We start from the raw sequence: 15,843 nt of genomic DNA, 5'->3' as shown, positions 1-15,843 counted from the left end.
GCCTGAGCCATCCTGAACAACTGCTCCCCGACCAATGCGATTGCAGATGTGTTGAATTATACTTGCTTGAAATAACTGTAGTGAGCCGATTGAAATAAGTTTCGGCTTACGATAATTAAATACTCGTCAATACAAACTTGTTTCTTGAAAAAACGAGAGAAAGAGATGTTCTGCATAAGTCCCTGCAGGCAGAGGGCCTCATAAGCTGTGGGTCTAATTACTCTAGAATCTTTTCCAACTCAACACCGGAGCAAAGAGGACAACACTGTGAGGAGGAGTTGCCTCCCAGAAGGAATTAAAGCGCTGTAGGAGCGGTAGGGTTACAGCGACCCCTTCGAACTCCCGTCGCATGCAGGGAGCAACTACTCCCCTTGCAAAGACCGTAAGGGATCGCGCCTGTTTACTCCAGCTTGGCTATTGTTCTTCCAGCTTCTGAACGAGGCAAGCGCATGTTTATTAGCGCATTCGGCTTCAAACCTAAACAACGCCAGGAAATTATTCGAAGTGAAAACTTGTGGGTGAGCATCAGACTTGCGGCATCAAAAGTCGTTCAAGTGTATTAGAGGTATGTGACGAAAAACTAGATCAAGTTGCCATGATTCAGATCGCCCTGGAGAAGGCCTTCGATCGTGTACAGCATAATGTATTGTATAAAAAATTAGAACATCTTAAGGAAGGTTTCGAATAACGCGCAAATATTCGTCTCTTAGCCTGTTCCTTTCACCAAAAAAAAGTAGGAAAGAAAGAAAGTTCCAAAGGCTCAAGTTGCGAACAAAATTGAGCGAAGAGAAGCGGATCAGGAGGGGGAGAAAGCTAAAAAACACTCTCTGCACGCACGCACAGCAAAAAAAAAAAAATCCATCCCAAAATTATTGCCCACGAAAAGAAGCGATTCAAAAGGGGAGATAAGCTAAAGACACAAACTCTGCACGTATAAAAAAAATACCAAAAAACTTTACAGCGCGTTGTTACAAGGCGGAAGCGAAGAGATGAGAAAGAAACAGGAGTTCTCGCCTTACAACGAACGCATCGTGGAAGTTCATTATAAATAGTTTTTGCTATATCGAATTACTTGCTATATCGAACTGATCGTGGCGTTTCCTGCTGTTCGTTATAAACGGGTTTGATTGTATATCTCCCCCCCCCCCCCCCCTCGAGCCCTTTTGTAGAAACATAATTGAAAATAGGCTTATAAATATATCTTCTCTCCACGATATAAAAGTAAAACTTTTGGCTTACGCCGATGATGTTGCTGCGCGTGAAGTAAAATCCTATTGCGAGCTGGCAGGCGCTGCCGTTAATTGGCAAAAATGCTGCAGCCTCAAGCATGGGACATGGGCCGTGAAGCCTGAGGTCTTTGAAGATATCTGTTTTATGTCAACTCCAACTGAGTATCTCGGTGTTCGACTGCAATATTATAAAATATCAAATGAATGCTGGTCGACAGTTATTGAAGAGACGCGTGAAAAGCGGGTAAATCGGGTGGGTGGGGTATGCTAATTTTCCCGCGTGCCACTGTCTGTAAAATATTTTTAATTGCAAAATTTTGGTATGTAAGTTTTGACTTGCGCTAGAGTAAATGCACAATAATTACACCGTGCTTTTGCTTTATTCATTTTGCGGTCTGGGTGGGAAAGAGGAAGTAGTAATAATCTGTAAGGCTGCGTCAAGAAAGGCGGGCTGTCCCTATCACATCTATTTGTCAAGCAAGTTGTACTACAATTTTTTTTTTTATTTTTTATTTTTTTTTAGAGCAAACTAATCCTTTTCTTTGCGCTGTCCTTCAGACTAGACTTGCGGAGGAAATTCCTTCGTTCGTTGTTTCTAAGTGTTACAAAAAGCAAAAAGCAAATTGGTAGTTTTCTTCGAAAGGTGATTGATGCTTCCCGGTTTTTGACTGTACGTTTCTCTCTAGAATACTTGCCAGGTGGCACCCGGAAACGTCTTACGCGAGATATTACTAGGGAGTTGTAGTAGATCGGTTTTTCTTCTCCGCTACGGTGTCTCCGAAGAAAACGTCGCAGCTGCGCATGCGCGCCGCCAGCCTTGTCTGCATAGTTCAAGGTCTTGTGGCGGATTACGGAGCATTATCCGGGTGCTTAGCAGGTTGCGGAAATGGCCTACTACAATTCCCTATTGACGCTGTCTTTCCTGTACCTCTTTATCGTTCTAAGTTTCATGCTGGCCCAGGGCAGGACGCGTTATCTAGAGCTAAGAAAATGCCAATCCCACCTTCTTTTTAAAACTTTATTCTTTAAGTTACACAGAAACACTCTCCTAGTAAAAACTTGGCTCCATCAGAAAAAAAACTGTTTAACCCTTGGAGCGTTGGCAGTCTTTTGTGCAAAAAGCCCGAAACTACGGAACATGTATTTTTAGACTGCTGGGACGCCTTTCTTTTCTGGGACGTTCTTCAGAGAACTATTAAAAACAATTTTATCTTAACGCCGCTTGGTATCAGGTTCCTTCCTGTTTACAAAGACAGCGAAATTCCGGTTGAGCTTTTTATGCTTCTGGGCCTGTATGCAATATGGTGCAGTAGAATGGCTGTAAGGCATGCTGCCGTGGATGCGCGGCCTGTTTGATTGTAGTTTACGGAATCTGTTCGGGCCGGCTGAAATTTATGTACGCCACGTGAAAGTGTCCGCCTGACTGGATGCCAATATTGGACGCTCTAGAGAACCTGAGAGAATTTTAACATTCACGCTCGAGCCCTATGTGTTGTGCACGAGGTTTTATCACTGTAATTATCATTACTTGTTCAGTTCGTAAAAAAAAAAAAAAAGAGAGAGGGAGAGCCGCTGTGGCTTTGGTTGCGAGACGTGCCCGTCTGGCACCCCGGAGGGCCGGGTTCGATTCCCACCCTGACCAAAATGTACCACAGTTTCTTTTCAAAGCCATTAATTTATTTTGTTTACAGGAGCCTCCCTGACAAATTTTACCTCAATCCGAACATTTTTTTACGCATTTTTCTCTTTGCGCCGTCGGCCATCTTGGTACCATCGCTCGGTCACGCCGTTGACGACGCCGGACTTTGGCCTAATGGCAAAAAGAATATTTTCACACTAAAAGTCTTGACGAGGCGATCAGCCCCTTTTTACAGCCGTCATCGGTGTGTAGGATCAGTGTAATTATAAAAAACAATTATACAAAAAAATGCAATATTCAAATTTACATTAGGTGAACATCGTAATCACAATAATTAATATCAACGTCATCAACAGTTTTAAATAGTAGAAATCATTCACATTGACATTACTGAGATCACATTCATTACCAAACAAGGTCAGCGTTAATCTAAAATTCTTCATTTCTATTGCATTCAAACAAAGATATACATAAAGATACACGAAAGACATTGATACATTTTTTTGAACATCAGATTATCGATACAATTAATTTTTAAACAAAAAGGATCATAAGCAATTTAAAAAAAAAAAAAAACAACTTCGAAATCTGCTACCCACTTGCGGGAGAATTTTGAAGTTTAGGTCACTGGGGCTAAAAAATATGCTTTTATTCTTTTCTTGAACATGCGGATTCTTCCAACTTTGGCGTACTATTTCAACAATATTGGGGTAGTTATTTATAAGGTCAGATAATTGGCAATCAAGTTTATTCAAACTATCGCCACAATCATGAGTTGTATAGAGCGCCTCTGTGAACACCCGTCTTGAAAAAAATATTCTCCTGTTGTTTGTTTTATCATAAATCAAAATGCAGTCAAAGACTAGAAGATACACAAGCACAAACACGCCTACTAAAAGCTCATGGCCACGGTGCATGGTTGGCGCTCGATTGATTTTATCGGTGACAATAAACGCTCTAAAAGAGGTTCAGCTCTGTGACGTAGTGTTTTTGGCTCTGCTTGATTGGCCTCATTGACCTGTTATGTCGGCTGCGCTCTGACTTACAGCGAAAATTATTTTAAAAGTTTACGTCGTGCAAAAGCTCATTCGTTCACAAAAAGCTGACAAGACATATCTTATTATGTGCTTTATCGTTTGATAACATTCTTCACTGATTGATTGAATATGTTTTTAATTCTTGACTAGTTATAAAGCTACCTACTGGCTCGTGAGCCTCTAATGCCCGTGTCCCACTAGAGCGACAGACAGAGACAAACGACAACGACAAGCCTCAAACCAGTCTTTCGCGATTTGAGAGGCTTTGTAGAATAAAGGAGGCTATGCTCAAACAGGACCATCATACACGCGGGGGTATCTTTGGCAGGCTTGCAATCGCTCGTGCTTACTTCACGAGCACCGAACGACTAAACGCCTGCCAAAGGTACCATCGCGAGCAAGCTGCATGGGTTTGAGGCTTGTCGCTGTCTTTTGTTTCTGTCTGTCGCTCTAGTGGGACACGGGCATAACGAAATCGGTTTGCCAGCCCTGCAGCGCGGAACAAAGCTAGTATTAAAGAACAACATTTGCTAGTTGGGCTCCGCTTCTCGGCGAACTGGGTACTGCTAGCATCCTTGGCACATTTGCTGTGAGATGTGTCAGCGAGAGCGCGCGCTGAGCGCTGAACGTGCATGGGCAAGCAGCAGAAATGAAGAATTTAAGAGCAGAGGAGGAACATCAGTGGCACGAGCCAGTTTTCTCGCCACACGGATGAGTGCCGCCATCTAGTGGTTGAACTAACGGCTTGTTCAAGATGGCCACCGTGGCACCGCCGCCTTAACTCTTCAAAAACAAAGTTGGGGAGTTCGTAGAGCGTGCTGACTGGACAGTCGCGACAATGGCGTGACGCGGGACGAGATGGCAATCATCCACACTCTCTTGGTGCTCAAATTCCAACGACATTCTGAAACACAAAGTCGTCGCCAGGTTCACCAGAGCGCGCGCGAGCAACACCGTAATCAGTGCAACACGGCTGCACTGATTACGTCGCGCCCGGCTGTCCCTATAGGGGGTATTCACTGGACGCCATATTTGTGGGTGCTGTTTAGAGCGCATGCTCAGAACGAACTCACATCAATAGGCTGCTAATACCGACACTCTTGATGGTGCGGAATGCACGTTGCAAAATATCTGTGGAAGCTCGCCGTCAGCACGAGCTTAGCCTTCGCGCACACGGCTATGGCCGCCAGTCAATACTCCCTATATCCCTTTGCGCCGTTAGAGTCAGTGCTGTTTCGATTCTCCCTAGGCAGGCTGTGAATACTCTCGACTTTCTCTTCGCAAGACCGTCGTTTATGAAAGTTATTGGTGACAACACAGTGACGTTTCACAACTTTGGGAAGGAGTTATTTGATACCAAAATCTTCGCTTCGGAATCAAGGCGAAGATTAAACTTTCTGATTTTGTGGAGCCATGCGCGGTGTCCGCGGCTTTAGAGCTCATCTTCCGCCACTGTCAAGAAAGCTACCGGGGTCACCCAGAGGCAATTTATGTAGTGACGTCAGTAGTGTGTGAGAGATGGAAGGCGACGGGGGATGGCGAGGGAAAACGGAGAGAAGGGAAATCAAAAGGGGTACGTCAAACCCACACACACACACAAACACAAAGAGGGGTCAGGAGGTTCTGTAGACAATGTTCGGGAGTGAGGAGTGAGGGGGGGGGGGGGGGGGGAGTGAAGAAGGGCGATATCCCTCTCCCTAAGTTTTTACTATACCTTTCTCAAATGCCTCCCCCCTTCGACCTTTCAGCTCCTTTCGATGACACCGGGAGGGGGTTTGGCTTTCTAACCTTCCTACCCTTCCCCCTGTTTCGACGCCCCTGCTTAGAAGCGTTCCGACTGAGCGAGAACGAGGAACAGCACAACGTGCAATTCTTGGAAAGGATGGTTCTAGAGGTTCTTTAATTGAGATAATTCGCGTTCCATGAACTTACGAGCGGCCATGACATACTTTCAAGAGAAAGGCCCGTGCAAGAGCGTAGCTTATTCAGTGCATGGTACTATAGCTCGTGCTCAGGCTCGTAACGTGCAGGCACGTTCAGTGGCGTCCTTTTAGATTTTTTTATACCCTCGACATCAGGGTCAGGATTATCAGTTGTGAACGACAAATTTAATGGTGCGTGTTCGAATCGACGGTGACAAGTTTCATTGTGTACGATGGAAGCTTGGAGTCATCGCATTATTAAAACATCACCGTCAATATCAACAACTTAAAATTACTCTTAATTTAGTTGATGAAAGCACAATTATTCCCAGTCTGCCTAATTTTCGAAATCCGACTACACCGACGCTTTTTCTATCCTACGCAACAAATAATCATTGATTAAAAAAAAACAGTAAAATGATTTGATCTCGCCGATGCGGGGACAACTGCCCGGAAGCGAAATCCGCTCGAAATAAGACAACACTACTCGGCTGGTTCTGACCTAGCCACGCCGGGCTACCCTTTGTTCATATTCAAAAGGCCGAGAAAAACGAAAGGAACGGCAGGGACGTTTTTCAGGAAAGTCTGCTTTATCGGCAGAAATAAGAACGATATCAGACTGTCAACTTCGACAGTGTTGATTTTAGATAGCAATTATCCCTACTTTCCGCCGTGCATTTTAGAGACTATCAATCCTGCTGGTCGTAGCTGGTAATTTATCGCGTGACGTCACACGTATGAACCACGGTCGTCTCCGCGAGCTTTCTTGTGCTGCTCTTGTTCGGCGCCTAGGGAGTGATAGGCATTGTTCGCCCCTTTAAAGAAAGATGTCACGACGATAAACGAATCTCAGGGTTTGTGAAAAAAGAAAGCTTCGCTGCAATCTTTCGGCTCCTCCTCCCTCCGCCCCCCTTATGTCACAGAACAAAGAATATTGTATTTGGCGAGTTTAGCGGCCCTAGTGTGGAACTCTAGCAACACATAAAAAATAACATATAGACGAAATCTGATGTATTTTGACCATAACTGGTGAAAGAAGTTCAGAATTTCGAGCACATTTTCTATTGTTGATGATGCCATTGGTCTGATCCAATAGGGAACCGAAACGACAAGAGCGTGCAACAACCATGCGCGATCTTTCTAATTGTTGGAATTCACATCCAGTTATGAAGATGTGAACGCTCCACTGATTTACGGGTATTCCAAGCAAAGTTTGCTTGAAAATCACGCGCTTAAAAGATCAGAAGGGGTCACGTGCACCTCAATCAGCCAGTCTTACATCTAGAATCATATGTCGTCATTATCCGACGCTCAGCACCAATGTCGTCGCTGAAAGCGCGTGTTTTACACTGATAGGCACGCACTTGGAAGCAGCATTTCGTTTTCTTCGTGCCCTTGGAGTGCCCCTTTAAAGGGGCGATGCAACAATTTGTGTACTTTGCGCAAATACCACTTAGAACGAATCCCTGACATCAATGACCTATGAAACACGCGTTTGTTTCTCACCCCACGCAATAGAAGTCCCAGAAAAAAAAAATTAAAGAAAAACGAGCAGCGTTCACCCCCTCAACTCGCAGCCAGAACAAGCGGCCTCGTGATCTGGAGCCGAATATATGCCGCCAATGTTGATCATAGCCACGCGCTGGTGTTTGCAAAGCACAGAACACGCGCTGAGTTCCAGACATTGTTATGGCTCGGCTATTGTCGTCGTTGCAGCGATTGAACACAGGCCACTACCCGAATGCTTCTCGGGCTAGTTATTATCACGAGCCCAAATGGAGTGCCCACGCAATCATCGGGTCCAATCCATGAACCGCATTAAAATATCATCATTGGGGTGTACTGCCATCCCGACGTTACGTCATCAAATTTTACAAAGGAGAGATTGAATGAAAATTATCGCATTTGTCCTTGAAATTACACCGCAACAAAGGAGTTTCTTGGCCAGTGGCGTATCGTGCGAGTATCATTGAGTCCCACGAGTGACAGTAAGCTCGTGCAAAGTGAAAAAAACATTCCAATTGAATATAGTTGCACCACTCCTTTAAAGGGGCGGTGCAACGAAATTCAATTGGAATGTTTTTCACTTTACACAAGCTTACTGGCACTAGTGGGACTCAAGGATACTCGCACGCAACGCAACTGACCAAGAAACTCCTTTGTTGCGCTGTAATTTCGAGGACAAAACCGAGTGTTTTCATTCAATCTCTCCTTCGAAAAACCTGATGACGTAGCTGGGCGGTAGCAGTACCGCCCAGTGACGGTATTTGAATACGGCTCATAGATTGGACCCGAGCATGGCGTGGACACTCGATTTGGGCTCGTGATAATCGATAGCTCGAGAAGCATTCGGGTAGTGTCCTGTGTCCAATCGCTGCAATGACGAAAACAGCCGAACCATAACAATGTCTGGAACTCAGCGCGTGTCCTGTGCCTTGCCAACCCCAGCGCATGGCTATGAACAACATTGGCGGCATATAATCGGCTCCAGATCACGGGGCCGCTTGTTCTGGCTGCGAGTTGAGGGCGTGAACTCTGCTCGTTTTACTTAATTTTCTTTCTGCGACTTCGATTGCGTGCGGTGAAAACGAACGGGTATTTCACAGATCATTAACGTCAGGGATTCGTTCTAAGTGGTATTTGCGCAAAATACAAATATCAATGCATCGCCCCTTTAAAGGGGTCATGAAACGATTTTCCTACTTCTTCCTCCTTAGCTTTAATCCTCAACTCAAATGCGAATTGTGAAATCGCGTCGTCGTGACATTCTTCGGCACCGGTGCGATGACTTCCAGCTTCCACCGTGCTTTTTATGCACACCATAGAACTTGTCGTTCGCCTATGACAATACGTTCCGTGAGGGCACTCATTGGCCACGAACGCGAATCCAAATATCCGTCGACGGATTGATCGTTTACGAGCGCATACGTCTGATTGACGCAGTTCTCGTGTCCAATGCGTGAGCTTGGCTCGGCTGATGTCAGTTCGGCACCGCTGACGCGCTTTGGGAACCGCGGATGTATCATAGTGAAAAGGCGGAGAGCTTTCGAAGGAAAGAAGGTACAAAATAGTCCGCGATATTATCAAATGTTCGTCCCGAAAAGCTGGTTTTTGACGTTGTACCCTCTTTGTTTTGGCCAACTAAACGATATGCGGTTAATAAAGTCCCAATTTAAAATCATTTATCCCAGCCCGAAATTCGTTTCCTGGCCCCTTTAAGTTTATGCACGACAACTACGGCACACTTGGAATATATATTCCACAACAAAATCACTCCTTTCGCCTGTGTCAAAAGCAATAAGGTTTACCCTTTTGTTTCTTGCAGCGGAAAGACTCGGTTCCTAGGTGCTCACTGAACACCACTCCGGTATGACAGAGCATCGCACCGTGAACATCGCAACTCCACCTGAAACTTCAGCATCTTTCACCGGCGTGTCACCACACAGGCGAATACTCAAAATGTGCTACCTTCACATCATCATCTCTCCAAATGTTTTTGTACATACAAGTCTTCTTACACTGTTCAATAAATCACCCTCTATTTCTTCAATTTAGGAGGCACCACCGTATCTCCTAATCAATTGTGCTTAGGGAGGAGTCTCCGCACTATGTAACACTTTCAATAAGTGACTCGCAAATCTATCACAATTTGTCCCTGACATGCGCCGAACACCTTCACTTCTTGGTAGTCAGGTGGTGCGGAATATTTTATGCGGTAACAAATAAACCGCCCTCTTTCTTGCGACAGCGTCGCACTTTTATCACTTAGTTCACTGAGATTTTCAGGGGAAGTCTCCAATGTGGACAAGATTTATGAAAAAATAAATTAAGTTCCTCCGGAAATAGAGCGCACCTCGCGCCCTCTCGGCGACTGGTGGCCGTCTAGAACATTCTCCTGCTCGCGGCGTTTATCCCGGGACCTCTCCAAGGCTAGATGAGCACTCACTACTCAACAACTGAGCTAATTAGGAGCTGGCAGTTATTAGACCAAACAGATGTTTACAGTTTACACCAGTCTTCATCATAACCATAACCTTAAGCATCAGAATCACTAGTAATGACTTGATTAATAGATTGATAGGGCAAGTCCCTTAGGTGGAGAAGATTTACGAGAACAAAATTGCTTACCCCTAAACTGGAGCGTATTTTGCCCTGTCGACTATCCGCTCCTGCCAGTCGGTAGCTCTACTAACTGATCTGAATGTCAGCTCAGTTGGTAGATCTGTCTGCTAGACTTAGAGAGGTTCCGGGATCAAATCTCGGACCAGGTGAATTTTCGTTTACGAACACCAGTCGTCTAGAGGGCACGAGTTTCGCTCCATTTCAGGTGGAAGTTGCCTAGTACTTTTCCAGCTTTACTTGATGGCACTGGGAGTGTTGTGGAGTACGTGCATTTTAGTAACGATTTCGCTATATACTCAGAGAATTTGGCGGCCTAAATATCTAGGTGTGAGAGCAAATAAAAAAATTAACTCGCTGGATTGTTTCAAGTGTAAATCTGGCACGTCTGCAGTCACCGTTAACAAATAAAGCACGCCAGCGAGGGTGCGGCCCCTCACCCTTATTTATCATCAAAGGACTCGCACAGGTAACCCAGTTCCTAAAGTCCTCGTGCCTTCCGCTACGCTAATTTCCTTGCATTGATTATGTGTTTGCTCAATCGAAATTGGCACGAAGTTTTAGCACAAAAGAAGACTATGTATCATCCGATATTTTCTAGCCACAGAGCTATAGTCAATGACAGGCTGAGAAACGCGGCGCGTGACGAGTCCTGAATATTATTGCTCCTCGGTCAATAAACTGCGGAATATACCTGTAAGATTACGAGAAGAATACCTCACAAATCGAGATGAAGCATCCTAATAATCCATGCTCTAAGTTTCTTACGCTGACAATGACTATAGCAAGTCGGCGTTGACGCGTAAAGCGCGCGACACAGCATAAATAACGCGTCGTCGGGTGTTGGTGTTTTTGTTCGTACATGTAAAACATTGTTATAAAATCTTGTATGGTGTAAAAAGCTGGCCTGGGGCACTACCTTAGGTGATACAATTTCGTGTTTCTTTCATTTCTGTTGTAGGACAATTCGAAAAAGCCCCCACGCTGTGTCCGCGCTAACTGCGTCATGTAGTGTAGACTAGGTACATCATGGCAATTGGGGGGAAATCGAACAGCCGCGCCTCTAGTGGAACGCTTCAGCTGTGGGGACAACAAACCGTATTTTCTTGTTTGTTTTCGATCAGAAAAATTGAAGATGACGATTCGAAGGCCGCTCCTCGTGTGAATAAAGCACTGGTCAGAGCGATGCGCTCGTGCCCAGAGCCGTGTATACAGATAGTTTGGTCAACGGGAGGCGCGGGCAGAGCCAGGGCGTGCATTAGACGAAGAAAGTGGGCTTGGCATGCTCTCCTGGCAAGCCAGAAGCATAAAAGATCCCCAAGCCGTAGTTGCAAGAAACTGTTTTAATCAAAGGTATATAGTTTTAATAAGCGCGTAAGAATGGAGTGTAGTAACCCTTTGTGGTTCGAAATAGGGTGCACGTGATGTTTCGTTCATGATCATGCAGAAAGATGTAAGAAACGAATGGGCCGCTCAACTCTGTTTTGCTCGGGCAGTGTGTGACCGCTCGGACGGCAGATTCCGGGCTGTCGGCGCTTGGCGTACGGATTATGTCAATCGTACCGCTAGTCGCACTCTTCCACCATGATTTTGGATGACCGTGATTCAAACATCATGTGCACGATATTTTCAGTCACCGAGAGTTACTCCGACGCACTTATCAAGATTGTTTCTCGCGACCACCGCCAGGGTATTATTTCCGGCTTCTGGTTGGCCACATTCGAATTTCTGAAGACGCCCTGGAACACGCCCAGCCCGCTTTCGGTCAATGGCGCCTCCTCATTTGTCTCCTATAGTTCGCAAGAAATGGCCAAACTCTCTACATATACGGGTCTGCTCATGCGTTCCTTGTTGTGCGGTTAGAAAACACCGTACTGTGGGGACAACAAGCTCAATAAAGCGACCCCTATAGTTCGATCTCCTGCCCAATAGGCAGTAAGTGCGTATAAACAAAAATGACCAAATAAATATTACGGTATACTATGTTTCATCGCAGCATGGATTACTGTTAGCCGCGCACTCTGAAAGCGCGATGAAGCTCTAGGATGAAGCTTCGACGGCTGCACGAGCGCTCGTGCAGCGAGTGCTCCAGAGGCGGGACCTCGTTTAGCTCGGTCTTGGCACGAGCCAAATTCAAGGTTAGCGTCTCGTGCTTGCACAGCCTTCGCAGTTAGGCCATGCTAAGGTGAGACGAAGTATAGGTTTAAAGCTTCATTCCTAAATGCAATCTTATGCTAAACACGTTTTAGATAAATTATTATTTTTGTTTGTTTATTGAAGAAACTAAAACGCAATAGCTGCCGATATAGCATTTAGTAATGAACATTTCAAAGCAGTGCCGAAATTGCACTGCAAGGTACTTTAAAGTGGAGCATTACGCTATATACATCTTTATACTAGAATAAGCCATTGTGCTGTTTACATAGAATGCGCTCAAAATAAGAAGGTATTCTCAACGCAATATGCACTCAAGATTTGCATTATGTGCTAAGCACTACACAAATTAATGGCACGTTTCTAAGATTGGTTCTAGCATTTGTTGCTCGAGTGCAGTCGTTCTTAGAGCCGACGGGATTCTCTAAGTTGTGTGGGAACTTCGTTAAGTCTCAGTGGAAAACACTACATGATTCAATGTTATTGCGATGCGGGCTCGCCTTTAACATCAGTCGCGCCATTGCTTCAAAACTAAAACGTTTATTCGTTTGCAATGGCATAAAATTATAACATCAAACAATTGCAGGACGATGTTTCAATGACGTTGAACGCATATTCATTATATCGTTTTCTTTGATTTACGGCAGAGTTAGACTCGTATAGGTACTGTTTAAAAAAAGCGGGTATGCTTGACGTTCCTCTAGCAGCTCGTGATTCTGGGGCAGCTTTAAGTTCTTGATATTGCCTACTTCAGCCTTTCACTGCCACTGCAGAACCTTTCGGTAATTCCTTGGCGCTGTAAAACATTTCAGTAACAGCAAGCCATAACAAAATGACTAAATTTACAAGCAAAATATATTTACAACATTCATTATCACACATGCGCACAGATGCATTGGCTTGCGTGGATTTTATATAAATATATATATATTGTTTATTTATTTATTTATTTATTTATTTAAGTACCCTCAAGGCCCTGGGGCATTGCAGAGGGGAGTGGTACAAGACAAATTTGGAACACAAACAATATACAAACACTAAAAGCCAAGCACAAAGAATGTAAAAAAAAATATATGTAAACAAATTAAGAAATGTATAAAACAAGGCAAACAAACAAAGAGAGATATTAACATAGGTAAGTAGTCAACACACTTTTAAACAAGTCAAAGGATGGTATGTTTACTAATTGCGCGGGAAGGCGATTCCACTCTGAAGATGTCCTTGGAATAAAAGAGTTATAATAGGCTGAGGTAATGCAATGAGGAATTCCGACTTTAAATTGATGATCTACGCGCGGCGAGATGAAAACAGCATTTAACATTAGTTTGTTTTTTAGCGGAGTATTGGAATGATAAATTTTATAAAAAAGACACAACCGAGATATTTTTCGGCGTAATGAAAGAGCAGGAAGTGAAAAATTAGTTTTCATAGTTGAGACACTAGATGTGCGATGATAGTTAGTAAATATAAAACGGGCACCGCGATTCTGTAGGGCTTCAAGATCAGTCACGAGAGTTGAGAGACCAGGATCCAAAATTGCTGCTGCATAGTCTAGTTTGGAACGGACAAGGTTTTATACATTAGTAGTTTTAGGGACACTGGGGCTAACCTAAAGTTTCTCTTCAGGTAACCAAGCATGGAGTTAGCGTTGGCGATAATGTGGTCAGAATGAGTTTTCCATGACAGGTTAGAAGTGATGTGCACCCCAAGGTACTTATAGCATGGTACAGTTTCAAGAGGAATTTCAACGATTGAGTAAGTAGGAGATATAGTAATTCGACGGGAGATAGTCATCGCTTTACATTTGTTAGTATTGAGGGACATTTGCCACAAATCACACCAATCAGCCACAGCTTGTAAGTCATTTTGAAGAAGTTCGATGTCAGTAGTATTAGTGACTTCGCGATAAATTACACAGTCATCAGCAAAGAGGCTAATCGATGATGATACAAACAGTGGTAAGTCATTTACGTAAATTAAAAACAACAGGGGCCCCAAAACAGACCCTTGCGGTACACCAGAAGTAACAGGTTTGATAGAAGAATTTACATTGTTAGCATGAACGAACTGAGAACGATTAGCTAAAAACATGTATTCCAAGACAGCACGTTAGGATCGAGGTTGAGTTGACTGAGTTTAAAAGTAAACGTTTATGAGGAACTTTGTCGAAAGCTTTGCAGAAATCTAAAAAAACACAGTCAATCTGGGATCCACGGTCAAGTATGGAAAGTACATCATTAGTGAAGGTCAGTAGTTGGGTCTCACATGAAAGGGATTTACGAAAACCATGTTGGGATGGAGAAAAGAAGGAATTAGAGTCCAAGTAGTTAACTAAATGAGTGAAAATTATATGCTCTAAAATTTTACAAGGTGTGCTGATTAAGGAAATGGGGAGATAGTTAAGAGGACTCTGTTTATCGCCCTGTTTATGAAGTGGAATCACCTTCCCTATTTTCCACTCTTCAGGCAATACACCAGATGCAAGAGATTGCTCAAAAATCTTAAAAAGGTAAATTGCGATATAATTTTTAGTATTCTTAAGGAGTGTGGAGGTGACATTGTCTACTCCAAAAGACGAAGATGTTTTTAAGTTATCAATCAAATTTAAATTCCGTCATAGTCAATCACAAGAGGATCCATGGGCAAAAAGTTATAATTCGGGTACACAGGGTGGGAGCAATCATCATCTACACAAAACGCTTTTACAAAAAATGTCATTTAAGATGGAGGCACACTGGTCATTTGGAATAACAACACCATTATTAGGGAGCGATATATCGTTCGTTTTGTTTCTATTCATAATACGCCAGTTGCTCAGTGCCGTAGAAAGATAAAATAGAGAAAGAACATATTGTGTTTTTAAGCCTAGACACCGTAAGCATTGACTTCAAAAAACAAACACACAAAAAAAAAACAGTAACCGGAAGGCTGACGCTGGCTCGTGAGACGCAATGCATGAAAAGGTAAGTATCCTGCCTTTTTTCCTCTATAGCAAATAAATAGAAGGTCATTTCGAATATATCGGATTATTCGCACGGTGTGCCTTTTGAATGAGAATCGAGTTTTGTACGTTATTAGAAATGGTATAATTTATGAATTCATAAGAGAAAATACAAGAAATAAGTCAGCCAATAAGAAAGACAAAATAGGGAGCGCCCCAGAGTACAAGTGTATGCGAAGAAGTGACTTTTTCTCCAGCTCGTTATTTAACCGGGCATCTAAGCTCCGGTATGCAGATATCTTTCATCGCACTTTTCACACCATCTCCGGCGGAAGTGTTGAGAATATCGTGAAGGCAACTTATTGATTGAGACATTCCTATTAGCGGCGCAATGTTTTGGTGGCGCCCTCCTATGGTTGCCTCTCGTGACGTCGTTATCTTTCGAACAACAAGTTCGATACTGTTTGTAATGAGCATGGTGCTTGAAATCATTGCATTGTAAAACCAACACTGCCAACACCGTCAAAATTGAAGTTTTCCATTACTTTTATTTCCCTGTATGAGTAATCTTTTGCTGACCTCATTGTCAGCATTCGGCCCAGAGCGACGCTTTCAATCGGTCACGTCGCCAACAGACTCGTTTATTAACGCCAATATATTTGTTTGTCATACGTTGACTTATATGGTGTGTTATATTCCTTAAGTATACGTGGTGCTCGTGACATAAAGAAATACGGCGAACCACACGTTCATTAATAAAGAAAACTTCCGGTGACCCGCTATAGCTCTTCTATGACGTTTC

The 15,843-nt window shown here is 43.7% G+C and overlaps 1 protein-coding gene across 1 annotated transcript in view; it reads left to right on the top strand.

Moving 5' to 3' along the window:
* LOC120836337 overlaps positions 1–9,381 on the top strand; it is a 38,787-nt gene extending 29,406 nt beyond the window's left edge. The window contains exon 4 of the mRNA XM_040221024.1: positions 9,153–9,381. Within this exon, the coding sequence (XP_040076958.1) occupies positions 9,153–9,200 (48 nt within the window). The 3' untranslated portion in view covers positions 9,201–9,381. The remainder of the gene's footprint in view (positions 1–9,152) is intronic.
* Positions 9,382–15,843: the final 6,462 nt, after the last annotated feature.

Source organism: Ixodes scapularis, unplaced genomic scaffold, assembly GCF_016920785.2.
Source record: "Ixodes scapularis isolate PalLabHiFi unplaced genomic scaffold, ASM1692078v2 PGA_scaffold0__279_contigs__length_252992795, whole genome shotgun sequence".
NCBI lineage: Eukaryota > Metazoa > Arthropoda > Arachnida > Ixodida > Ixodidae > Ixodes > Ixodes scapularis.
The sequence above is the reverse complement of the archived record's forward strand: the minus strand, read 5'-3'. Positions and strand labels throughout refer to the sequence as shown.